Raw genomic sequence first — 13,509 nt, 5'->3', positions numbered from 1 at the left:
ACAGGGCACAAGGCAGGAACCAATCCCGGGCAGGGTGCCAGTCCACCGCAGGACACACACAAACACACCAAGCACACACTAGGGCCAAGTTAGAATCGCCAATCCACCGAACCTGCATGTCTTTGGACTGTGGGAGGAAACCGGAGCTCCTGGAGGAAACCCACGGAGACACGGGGAGAACATGCAAACTCCACGCAGGGAGGACCTGGGAAGCGAACCCAGGTCCCCAGGTCTCCCAACTGTGAGGCAGCAGCGCTACCCACTGCGCCACTGTGCCGCCCCAGCTACAGTTCAGAAAATTATAAAAGAAATCAAAAACAAGACCTACTGAGATTAATAAAGGACCCCCCCCCCATGTCAATGTCCATATTTTGTTGACTTCCCTTTTGCTTTAATGACAGCCTTGAGTTTGGTGGGATTCTTCTCGATCAGCTTTGCACACCTTGATTGAGCCCACTCAATATTTGCCCCCTACTCTTCTTTACAGTTTAACTGTTCAAGTTCAGTCACATTGGATGGTGAGCATTGGTGGTCTGCTATCTTCAGATCTTTCCACAGATTTTCAGTGTGATGTAGGTCTGGGCTCTGACTGGCCACACCAGGTCATTCACTTCTTTCTCCTTCAGCCACTGTGTCGTCCATTTTGCTGTGTGCTTCGGGTCGTTGTCGTGTTGAAAGGTGAACATTCTGCCCATCTTCAACTTTCTGGCAGAGGGTAGCAGGATTTCCCTCAAGTATTTTGCCCCATCCATTTTTCCTTCTACCCTAATGAGAGCCCCAGGCCCCCCCACAACAGGATACTGACCCCTCCATGCTTTACTGTAGGTATGGTGTGTTGTGGATGGTGAGCTGCATTGTTGTACCGTTTGAAATTGAGTCCAAATAGTTCGATTTTGGTATAATCTGACCAGAAGACCATTTTCCACTTGGCATCAGAATCTTCAAATTGCATTCTGGGAAAGCTCAAACGAGCCTTAATGTGGCCTTTCTTGAGAAGTGCGACCCGAACAAGCCACCATTGTGGAGTGCTTGTGAAATTGTTGTCACATGCTACACCATTGATGACCACTCTTTGCCATCAAATCCTGTAACTCCTTCAAAGTGCCCATTGGCCTCTCGGTAGCCTCTCTTACCAGTTTCCTCCTTGCTCTTCCATCCAGTTTGGAAGATCCAGGGAGGGTCCTAGTAGTACCAAACACTTGACACTTCTTTATGATGGACTTTACTGTGTACCTTTGAGATGTTTTTTGTCTCCATCTCCTGCCTTATGTCTGTCCACAACTCTGAGATCTTTTGAAAGTGACTTGTCCCCCATAATCAGTTGTTGGCTGTCAGTCGCACTACCAAGCAAGGGAATGAATGGTCCAGGAACAGCTTCTCTAATCACATTCATTACAATTGATCACAGGGGGAAGGAAGCCAGGAACCGCAATGGAAATGGTGGGCACTGACACCTGATTGAGTTTTTTTTTTTTTTGGGGGGGGGGGGGGGGGGGATTCTTTTTAATTTTTTATAAATTCTTCTGAACTATAGCTGTGATATCTTTCACTTGGATGTTAGAGATTGCATTGAGTAGGTAATGCTGGAAAAAATATTAGTGTGTGTGTTTACATTTAAGGCTGTAAAGCAAAAAAAAAAAAAAAAAAGGAATATTTTCGAAGGGGGGGGGGGGATTCTTTTCTATACCCACTGTAAGTGAAGAGGGTCCGACAAGTTATGATGGCTGAATGACCCTTTCGTCAAAATTGTTTCGAGTCAAAAGAATTCTGTTAAAAGGGCAAGTCGTCACATGTGTGGTGAACACCTTCTGCATTTGATGATTAAAGAAAAGAAAAAAAAATTCCCCCAGCAAATTTAATTAAATAAAGTAAAACATAGCAGTTAGTCAAGTTGCAAGGGAGGCATGCATAAAATAGACAAATGCTCCGTACGGAAAGCTAACTTTTCCCAAAAACTGAACCAACGTGTGTCAGCATGCAAATCCATTTCTGCATAACATTTAAATGAACCAGAATGTCGAGCATTTGGAAAAGGGATTTAAGGAGGCCACAAATGGATGGCAATTCCATCCATCCATCCATTTTCCAACCCACTGAATCCGAACACAGGGTCACGGGGGGGTCTGCTGGAGCCAATCCCAGCCAACACAGGGCACAAGGCAGGAACCAAACCCGGGCAAGGGTGCCAACCCACCGCAGATGGATGGCAATTGTGACATGAAATTCGGGGAGATAAGAGACAGAATGCACGATCCATGAAAAGTGCAGTGTGTTCAAGAAACATCACTGAGCCATGCTTCAGACCCCCCAGTGTGCAATGTTTCGATGCTTTCATTTCAGATGGAGAATGGCATTTAGGAAAGGGGGGGGGGGGCACATTAAGAATGTGCAGACAAGTAAACACCTCAACACTGCAACAAAGGGGGGGGGGGGGAACGAAATAAACAAAATCACTCTGGCATATGGCATAAAGCAGCAGAACATTCCTCAAGCAGGATGTCACCTTTATCATTTGAGCCAGCAGCGCAACCGCTTAAAACAAAAAAAAAAAAAAAAAAGTCACAAGGGGTGAAGGTCAACCTATTTATCCAAAAAAAAATAAAATCAAACAAAAGCTAAAAACAAATGCTGTGCGTGATGAGGCTTTAGAAAAAGAAAGATCAATTTACAAGACAGCACTGGCAGGTAAAAACAAAACAAAAACGCACAATAGGCAAGGCACCTTACCTTCTGCTCCCAAAGACAAATCATCTTCAAAGCTTCCACCATGCTTTCCCAGTCCTGGAGGACAAAACAATAAAAGCAAACACACGTGTGTCACAACTGGAGAGAGAAAGAAAACTGCAGAGACACAAACTCTAAATCTTGAACTGGCATGGCAAATGTTTAGCTGCATGCAGAAAGTCATTCAGAAAGAGGAAGTCACACAGGTGCATAGGTGGCCACTCTCTCTCTCTCTCTCTCTCACACACACACACACACACACACACACACACAACACAGGAACACCTGAAAAGTCAGAAGGGAAAATAAAAAAAAATAATGTGCAGTCGAAGTCCTCACCAGCTGTCGGTAGCTAAAGAAGTCTCACAGCGCATTTGCCTGCGACTCAACTTAAAAGCGGAGGATGATGTCACTCCCCGTCATCAGCAGTACTTTGTGGTGACACAGAAGCACATGAGATCCATCCCATTCCCAACGCTCCAACACACGGCGCTCTATTGACTTTTGCTTACTCGCCTTGCAACTGACAGTGGGTGCTGCAAACTTCAGTTAACTTTTAAGGTGTGGCGCACTTTCCATCAGGCACACAGGGTGAGAAACTTGTAACCCAAAATGCCTGTTGACACACACTTGCACGGTCATCGCGATGGAGTCACTGTGTGTGTTGTGCAAGAAAGAGTAGACTTCCCCATTGTGGTTTAAAACAAAGCGCAAAAAAAAAAAAAAAGGCAGCCCTTTACACTTTAAAAGACATTGGGTTGGGGGTCAAGGAGGTGTGCTTATTGCTGGAAGTCGGTCACTTACCCTTAACAGCTGGATTGCTCTGATCATCTAGAGAGGCCCCCAGGGGTGTCCTGAAAAACAGGAAGGACAGACAATGAAGCATCAAAGATCCCAAAACACTGGTTAGGAATCAGTTTAAAAATTGGGGGTTTTTGGTACTTTTCCAGAAACACAACAATGCAACACAAGCCTACCATGTTGATATATTACATACAGTTGAGAGATACAGTATTATATGGATATACACAAACAGTATTTATATACATACACACACACACATATATACATATAGGAGGAGGAGGAGTATAGGAACCTAATCAAGGACTTTGTTAAATGGTGCGACTCAAACCACCTACAACTGAACACCAGCAAAACCAAGGAGCTGGTGGTGGATTTTAGGAGGACCAGACCCCTCATGGACCCCGTGATCATCAGAGGTGACTGTGTGCAGAGGGTACAGACCTATAAATACCTGGGAGTGCAGCTGGATGATAAATTAGACTGGACTGCCAATACTGATGCTCTGTGTAAGAGAGGACAGAGCCGACTATACTTCATTAGAAGGCTGGCATCCTTCAACATCTGCAATAAGATGCTGCAGATGTTCTATCAGACGGTTGTGGCGAGCGCCCTCTTCTACGCAGTGGTGTGCTGGGGAGGCAGCATTAAGAAGAAAGACGCCTCACGCCTGGACAAACTGGTGAGGAAGGCAGGCTCTATTGTAGGCACGGAGCTGGACAGTTTGACATCTGTGGCAGAGCGACGGGCGCTGAGCAGACTCCTGTCAATCATGGAGAATCCACTGCATCCACTGAACAGGATCATCTCCAGACAGAGGAGCAGCTTCAGCGACAGACTGCTGTCACCGTCCTGCTCCACTGACACACTGAGGAGATCGCTCCGCCACACTATGCGACTCTTCAATTCCACCCCGGGGGAGAAAACGTTAACATTATACAAAGTTATTGACTGTGATACCTGCATTGTTATCACTCTTTAATATTTTTTATCAGTACGCTGCTGCTGCTGAAGCATTTGAATTTCCACTTGGGATTAATAAAGTATCTATCTATCTATATATCTATCTAAGCTTGCTTCGACTTATTGTTAAAAAGAAAGCCAAATCAGAACTACCGACAGAGGAAGGAAGTCTTCCGGACACGCGCAGTGGAGCGGCAGGTAGCGTGGTGCACTGATGTACGCATTTAATTTACGTTCGTATACAGACCTTATGATTTATTGTTGTATTAGAGACTGACACAAACATTTGGTTATTTGAATCTGATATGCAAATATTGACATTTGCCCATTAATAATGAAATGGATAAATCAGCGAGTCACCGAGCGCTCGATCTGTATTGTTAAAGTGTTTGAATGCTGCGTGAGCGTTACAGTCAAGCAACGCAGCACCTGGTCTTTACTAATTTGTGGCTATTCAAGTAAGAAAAAATCACTCCTGAAACGTTCTGGCCAATAAAGCAGCCTGACACAACATCCAAAGTCGAGTGTGTTTTCTTTTCGTTGGAAAAATATTGACTTCATGTAGTCGGAGGACTCTTTCAACCTCCCACACAAACTCCAATGGCTTCCCAATCACAAGTTTTGTTTTGTGTCCCAAGAATCTGTTTCCGCTACAACCCTGTCACCTGAATGGCACCGCTCCCTTGACGTTGCAGGAGGTGAGTTCACGTGACAACTTCACACACCTTTATTTTATTTATTTATTTATTTTATTTTTTTTAAAAAAAGGCCAAGTCTAATAGGACTGAGGATCACCCGGGCACCTGGTTCACACCAGCAAAAAGTCACCTTAATCCGGTCAACAGGAGCAAGTCCTGCTATTCCTGTTCAGGTTTAATTATAATGAAAACTTCGATGAATGTAATCATGTTGGAATGTATAGGCAGCCCTCAGGTTACAAATTAGTTCTTGCTGGCATTCATTACTCTAAAATATCCACTAATGGAAACCGCGGCAAAAATGCTCAATACTTATTACTAATTGCACAGAAAAAAAAAAAAAGAAAAAGCTTGACCTTTACTAACTTAGCAGACTTTATCCAAAGCAGTCAACGTAACCGAGCAAACATCACAGTGGGGATGGTTTTGAAACAAGAGTTACAGAACAAGAAGATTGGATAACACAAGTGAAGAGCTTCTCACCCAACAGAACACCACAAGACCAGTTACTAAGAACCTCTTATCAAGGTCTTCATCAAAAATTATAATAATCATCTTCTTCCGGCTGCACCCATTAGGGGTTTCCACAGCGGATCATCATCTTCCATATCTTTCTGTCCTCGTCATCCTGTTCTCACCACATCCATAAACCTTCTCTTAGGCCAGGGGTAGGCAACGTCGGTCCTGGTGAGCCGCAGTATGTGCAGGTTTTTGTTCCAACCCAGTTCCTTAACGAGAACTCAATTATTGCTGATGAAGCACATATTGCTTAAGTGACATTTTGATGCTTCATTTTAGTGGTCTCGCTTGTTAAGGTTCTCCAACCTTAATTGCTTATTTCAATCTTAAACTGCTGCATTCAGTGTTTTAATTGCTCCTTATTAGCAATAAGATGTAAAAGACAAAGCAGCCAGCAGTTCTCCAGCTAGCTTTTTTCCAATTACATCTGTGTGTGTTCATCATGCACTGTTTGATTTAATAAAACACTTAATAGAAAAATGTGACAGACTGAAAATGATCTGTTTTAGGCTTCATATCATTTGGATGATATCCTTGGAAAGGAAAAAAATCTACGATATAAGAGCCTTACATTGCACAGACTAACAAGCCATAAAATTAAATAAGGTCTGAGATTGGCAATGATTGGTTTCTAATTAAGCAATTGGGTTGGAATGAAAACCTGCAGCCACTGCGGCTCACCAGGACCGACGTTGCCTACCCCTGTCTTAGGCCTTCCTCTTCTCCTCTTACCTGGCAGCTCTATCCTTAGCACCCTTCACCCAATATACCCCTCATCTCTCCTCTGCACATGTCCAAACCAACGCCACATCTCGCCTCTCTGACTTTGTCTCCCAACCTGAGCTGACCCTCTAATGCCCTCATTTCTAATCCTGTCCTTCCTCGTCACACCCAGTGCAAATCTTAGCATCTTTAACTGTCATCTCCAGCTCTGTCTCCTGTGCTACCATCTCCAGCCCATATAACATAGCTGGTCTCACTACCGTCCTGTAGACCTTCCCTGTCACTCTTGCTGATATCGGTCTGTCACAAATCACTCCTGACACTCTTCTCCACCCTGCCTGCACTCTTCTTCTTCACTTCTCTTCCACAATCCCCATTACTCTGTACTGTTGATCCCAAGTATTTAAACTTCTCCACCTTCACCAACTCTACTCCCTTCATCCTCACCACTCCACTGACTTCCTTCTCATTCACACACGTTTTCTGTCTTGGTGGTCCTACCGACCTTCACTCATCTTTAGAGCAGATCTTCACCTCTCCAGGGTCTAGCTACAGATCACAATGTCATCAGCAAACCACAGTCCACGGGGACTCCTGTCTAATTTTGCCTGTCAACCTGTCCACCACCATAATAATGCATTTTATTTCAAGGTACCTTTCTAAACACCCAAGGAACACCACACAGATAAAAAAAAATCTTAAAACCAACAAAAACATGCATGGTGACATACACATCTCTCTATGGAACTGCAATAAGAATACAGCCTAAGGTCACGTAGTGTAAGCTAATCTAAACAGATAGCCTTCAGACGAGATTTGAAAATAGGTAGGGAATCTGCGGTCCCAAACGCTTTGTGGGATGAGGAGCACTATGACTAAATGCCCTGGAACCCATGGTGATCAGGCGTGCAGGAGGGTGATGACAAGACCAGATGTAGAGGACCGAAGAGTGAGGTTAGACATTCACCAAAAAAAACTTAAATACTGCGAGGGTGTCAGCACGTCGGACAGAGGTGGGCAGCTCATCCCACCAGCTCGGAGCTACATGTGAAGAGCCTTTATTGAGATCTGATGCCACCACCAGACACCATTCATTGGCAGACCTGTGGGAAGGAGAAGGAGCAGAAGACCTCATGAGTGTCTCCCTTTGTACTTTCTCGCATATGAAGTATAGGGAGAGTATTGTAAATCATCCAAAAACTCAATGTTGAGAATTTGATGAATCTCGATGTTTTACACCTCCCCGACTTTCATGTATACGAAGTTTAATAACAAAAATATTTCTATAGCACATTTTCATACAAACAATGTAACTTAAAGTGCTTGAAGAAAAAAAAGAAGATACTGTATATAAAAATGAGGTAAAACTAATCAAAGAATAAAGTAAGGTTCGATGGCCTTTAGGAAAATCTTTAAGAGTTCCAAGGCCATGAGGCCACCCAGCCCCTACTAGGCATTCTACCTAACAAATATAGGGAAAGTACTGGAATCCTCCAGAATTTCCATATTGAGATCTTGATGAATCTCAACATTTTAGACCTCCCCGAGTCTGAAATGTTGGAATTATGTCTGTGTGTGTATGTAATCACGATAACATGAGTTCGCCTTCACTTCGGTCAACCAAATTTTGCATACAAGTATTAGGTATAAAACGTAGATTTCTATCAACTTTTGGGCTATTTCCATTAACTGGAAGTGGTACTTTACCTTTTATTCATGTAGCAATTTATTCAATTTCACTTTTATAATAATTATTCAGTATATTAAATTTGATTTGTTGTTGATGGTTCTTTAATGTACATAATATTATAATCATTATCTTGTGGTTTAGTTCTCAAATATCCATCCTCATATCTGAGCATATGAGAAAGTCGAGGGGAGACCACTCCGGATTTTTATATTATACACACTACCAGTCAAATGTTGTCAAATGTAATCAGTTGAAACGCAATGAATGACCTAAAATGGTGAAAAGGTAAGCAGTAAACTGCCAGAGGTTTGTTTAAATTTAAAGTTTTGGTTAGCAAAGCCTAAGTATTACAAATGGGCCCTCTTCAGTGAACAACTAATAGGTTACAACCTACAGACGTTCTGCAGCAATTCAAGTCAATGAAGCCTTGCAAGTTAAACCAAACAATTTGTGCAGGTATCCCAGCTTCTAACGATTACTTTAAAACTGTGTCATAAAGTAGAGTTGGAACAGACTGTTACTACACCCTCTGAAGTAGCACTTGGACAATATTACATTAACAATGGGATTTAACAATAGAAATGAGGGAGCATTATTACCCCTCGAAGTGTCAGCCTCTCATTTAAAGACCGTGCAAAATCCAACTGTCAGTGAGTCCAATGGCGTCCTACACAATCCAAAGGCAACTGGAAGAAACTGATTGGCTCTGCCAGATCTCGTCCTAAGTCACAACTCAATCAGAAGACAAGTTTGAGGGTCACCACAGGCACCTCGAAGCTCAACAGCTTCAAGCACAGCTTAACAGTGCAGGTCAGAAAAAGTAAGTGTTAGTATCTATCGTGAAGTGAGGACTTTGTGCTGCAGGTCTGACAGGGCAAGTGGCAGTGAGAAAGCCATTCCTTAAAGAAAACAACAGGACCGTGAAATAGCAGCTGTGGACTACTGCTGACTGGACCAGGTCTTATGGAGCCATGAATTCAAATTTGAAACCTTGGGTTCATCACACAGGGTGTTTGTATGCCGTCAAGTTGGTGGCAGGATGGTTCCTCGATGTGTGACACCAACTGTTAAACATGAAGGAGGAAGTGTGGTGGTCTCAGGTTCTTTTGCTGGAGGCAGAGTCGGTGACCTGCACCGTGAATGAAAAAGGTTAGCACATTTTGGCTGTTACATCATTAAATGGTACAGGCTACTTTTGTAGTGGCGCTACAAGGTAATGAAACTTCAACTCGCAGCAGTGGCTGTGATTGGTCGTCTGATGAAGGTGCAGGGCCAAGTAAGCCGGTGAGGAATTTAAGAGAAGGCTGGTGATACAGAGGAACAGGTGGGTGTTTGTGTCAGGAGTATCCCGTCTGTTTCGTCTTCCCCGTTCATGGCATATGGATTATTGTTCTTGTCCTGGATGGTCTCCTGTGCATAGTTTGTATAGTTTGATTTCGTTTATCATTGTTTGATACAGTCTTCCATTTCTGTTTTATTACCAGCTGCTATTTTTCTCTGTGAGAGTCGGGCTAAGGCTGGATGCGTTCCTGGGATCCCCACTGAAAAAAATAAAAATCACTGTCCAAGGCAGTGAGAATCTTAGCTGGATTTTTTTAGTCCACTACACTTTGATGAATCAAAAATTTGAATAAAAATCTGTTCAAGTAATGATTCCTTGACTTAATTTTCGTTTACTATTGTTTATTTGTTCTATGCCAGTGTAATATTATCCAAGTGTCCGTCAATAAGGAGATAATCGGTTCACATCCTGGTTCCTACCAGTGTAGAGAGCACTTTGAGTCATGAGAAAAGCGCTATCTACAGTAAATGTAAAGAAATATTAGTATTACCAGTAACAGCGCACTGCACGAATACACTTGACTTATAGTTTTCCTCCTCTCTCTTTCTCTGTACATTCAGAGGTTGATGCGCTTGTTGCTTCCTGAGCAGCTCTTCTTTTCTCCACCCTAGCGGCCCACTTTTCTTCCGTCAGCATCTTTTCGTGTTAAAACCGATTAAGTCCATGTTTGTGTTGCAGTTACTTAGTACGTTTTCTTTAATTTTTCACTTAACTCTTTCAGGGTTGATGTCCTCTCTAGTCAAAAGGAGGCGTTGATGATGGTAATTATCTGTAAACTGTGACAAAACCAACCGTTATGTTTTAGTTGGACTCTCGTTGCTAGAAGGAAAGTTAGCTTAATTGGTTTTTGACCGAGATTTCCTGTGTTCGTGTGAGTAGCAAGGCGCAAACAATGGCAGAGATGGCACTAACATCTGGTGAGAGATCAAAGCGAATGCATAAAACAAAATACTCCGTGGACGACGTTGTGCCTATTCTCTGAATTGGACTGACTCGTCGGTCTCGGATTTCGATACAAGTGATTGAAAACGAATGTGAGGTTCCAGCTTCAGCTGATTGGTCCCCAGTCGTGGTGCTGAACAGGTTCATGTAGCTGACACGCCTACAGCAATGTTCAGCTGGTAGGACTGCCACTTACAATGATAAGTGGTAAAAACCAGATTGCAATGCATTGTGACCGCTGCTGCTGCCCCAGCCACGTGAAGACAGCCTGCTGCACATTCTTGGCAAACTGTCAGCCACAGCATGCAGCAACAGATGTTTTCTTTTGATTTCTGTGTGAAGCCATTACTTTTCAGAAAACTGTTTATTGGAAAAAAAATATTCAGCCCTCAAAGAGTTCACTTAAGTCTTCAATCTGTTTCAAGAATGATTTAAGATATGAAGAGGTAGGGGAAGTGACAGTGAAGGTGGTAGGGATGAGAACGGCGTCCTGCTGCCTGCTGCCGAGTGTTGATTCTACAATAAAATAAAATAAAGAGGAATAACCTTGGAGGTCAATCATCACCCTGAAAGCGGACAGTAGACATCACATAGTATATGTGCGCCAAATTTCAGGTCAATCGGACAAACGGTTTGCGAGCTACAGGTGATTTAAAATCCTAGACAGACCAAATGGACAGCCACGGTAGCGTATTATATAGAAAATTATGGCCAAGCCAGTCACCCGATTTCAATCCAAATGAGCAAGGACTTTGATATGCGGAGGAGAAAACTTAAGGGGACAAGCCCCCCTGAAACAAGCAGGAGCTGAAGATGGCTGCATTAGAGACTTGGCAGCACCTGGTGATATTTATGAATCACAGATATCAAGCAGTCATTGCATGCTAGGGATAAGTCCTAAAAATGATGGCTTTAATAGACCTGCCATTGCTGTGTGCCAGACATTATGGTGCCACCCCTGAAATGGAGGGGACTGTGTAGAAAAAGTGTGGTGTGACTGAAATGTCTGCAAATCCCCATAAATGAAAGTCTGCAGTGTACACTTAAACATCACGACGTCGGAATTGTTCGATTTGTAAATTTAAACTGTGCAGCAGAGGGGTAACAAATATTACGGAGGGCACTCAGTCCATTTTTTCTCCTCTCTAGCTCCCTTATCTACATTAGTAAGTGTAGTCCTGTTTCATTCACAAAAAGGTAAAGTAACGTCTCCAAACCTGTGGGTCATGGTGGCTTTGCAGGTGGGCTGCGGCTGACCGCAGACGAAACGCAGAACACTAACGTGTAACTTGCCTCCGCTTAGCTAGCGACACCCATTTGTTCAGCAGACATGATCATCTACAGATTGTTAAAGAGTAACGTTAGACATAGCGCTGATCTCTCTCTCTCTCTCTCTCTCTCTCTCTCTCTCAAAAACATCAGTTTTAGAGGGTAGCTGCTCATTGGCAGAGATATCACGGCCATGTGCTCTTCTCCTCACGCGAGGTTGGACGTCAGAGCTGAACATGATCAGATACAGTGGTGACATTTGACATTGAGTGCACCTACCTTCTGCTGGGCCAGAGATACTGTCCCAACTTAACATTTTTGCCAAAGAGATCACAGCTACAATCTCACCCCGAAAGCAAATCTAAAAATAAATACAAAAGCTATCAATATAAATACAGTAATCCCTCACTTATCGCGGGAGATAGGTTCCAAGGCCGACCGCGATAACTGAATTTCCGCGAAGTAGGGACACCATATTTATTTAAATTATTTAACGTGTATTTGGACGTTTTTAAACCCTCCCTGTATTGTTTACAACCCACCCTTTACTCTATTAATAACAGGGACAACTGCTAAGCAATATGAAATCGGTAGATAAGTTTACACTTACTGTATAGCGAAGTACACGTAGCTATATATGACGTGATGATGGTGATGAATATGCTGCGCAGTAAAAATGATGACGATGAAGGTGATAATCCCCTGAATGCAGTAGCAAGAGCACGTTAATGCTGAATGAGTGAGATGAGACTTCCTGGTTAATGCAGCACTCCGTCGCTGAGCCAATCAGCAGCACACAGGAACTTGGCTGTGTGCTCTGATTGGGTAGCTTCAAGCCATCCGCCAATAGCATCTCTTGTATGAAATCAACTGGGCAAACCAACTGAGGAAGCAAATACCAGAAATAAAAAGACCCATTGTCCGCAGAAACCCGTAAAGCAGCGAAAAATCCGCGTTATATATTTAGATATGCTTACATATAAAATCCGCAAAGTCGTGAATCCGCGAAAAGTGAACCGCGAAGTAGCGAGGGATTACTGTACTTCTCAATACAAATTACTACTTTTTTTTTTTTTTTTTTTATTGATTTTTAAAAAGTTTGCCCTGTTTCACTACTACAGGGGCGGAGCTGCAGGAGATAGCTAGTACTCATTACGTTTATGTTGCATGCACACTGTGCGGTGTAATAATTCTTATTGTCAAGTACATCTAGTGTCCCTATTTATTCTCCACTGCGCCACAGCTGAATCTGATCATGCATAAAAAGGATAACTATTATTAATTCTTTTCATTTAAATAGTGCCTTCCCCACTACTCAAAGCACTTTGCAAAAAGCACACAGAGAGGACCCGGGTTGCAAACCCATGATCAGCTTAGTGCAGGGCAGCAGCACTGCCATTGTACCACCTACTCATAATACAAGTAAAGGCACCTGATCATTTTGAGGATTCTTTTATTACACAGTATCATAAATAGTTTCAAAAAGATCTTATAGAAAGCCACTTTGAAGTAAAAAGGGTAGATAATTACTATTTTTTTTTTTGTCAGATCGACAACAAATAATTTTTTGGCGTGCCGCAGAAGTTCACTAAATTAGTTTGCATGTGCTAGAAGATGAAAAAGGTCAAAAATCACTACTGTCAAGCATTCTATAACCAGGCTGGTTCTGTAAAGCTCTTAATACAAACACCATTGGGGTATTTATTGTAGTTTAAAGGCACTGTAGCCATTCAGAAGTAGAAACCCAGGAAATTATTAACGCCATTTGAGTTGCATTTACTGGGCAAGTCTTGGCCCGATTAGAACAGAGAGGTATGGAGAGGGTCAAGTCAGTTCAG

General features: G+C 42.9%; 1 protein-coding gene across 3 annotated transcripts in view; it reads right to left on the bottom strand.

Annotated features, from left to right (window-relative positions):
* The window catches only part of itprid2 (ITPR interacting domain containing 2), a 285,956-nt gene that overhangs the window by 120,538 nt on the left and 151,909 nt on the right, over positions 1-13,509 (bottom strand). For all 3 annotated transcript variants that reach the window (XM_028806206.2, XM_028806207.2, XM_028806209.2), the window contains 2 exons: positions 3,529-3,578; positions 2,728-2,781 (listed from right to left, as the gene is read on the bottom strand). In XM_028806206.2, coding sequence (XP_028662039.2) covers positions 2,728-2,781; positions 3,529-3,578 — 104 coding nt within the window. The remainder of the gene's footprint in view (positions 1-2,727; positions 2,782-3,528; positions 3,579-13,509) is intronic.

Source organism: Erpetoichthys calabaricus, chromosome 8 (genome assembly GCF_900747795.2).
Source record: "Erpetoichthys calabaricus chromosome 8, fErpCal1.3, whole genome shotgun sequence".
In the NCBI taxonomy this organism is placed as follows: Eukaryota; Metazoa; Chordata; class Cladistia; order Polypteriformes; family Polypteridae; genus Erpetoichthys; species Erpetoichthys calabaricus.
Note: the sequence above shows the minus strand (reverse complement) of the source record. Positions and strands in the feature narration are given on the sequence as shown.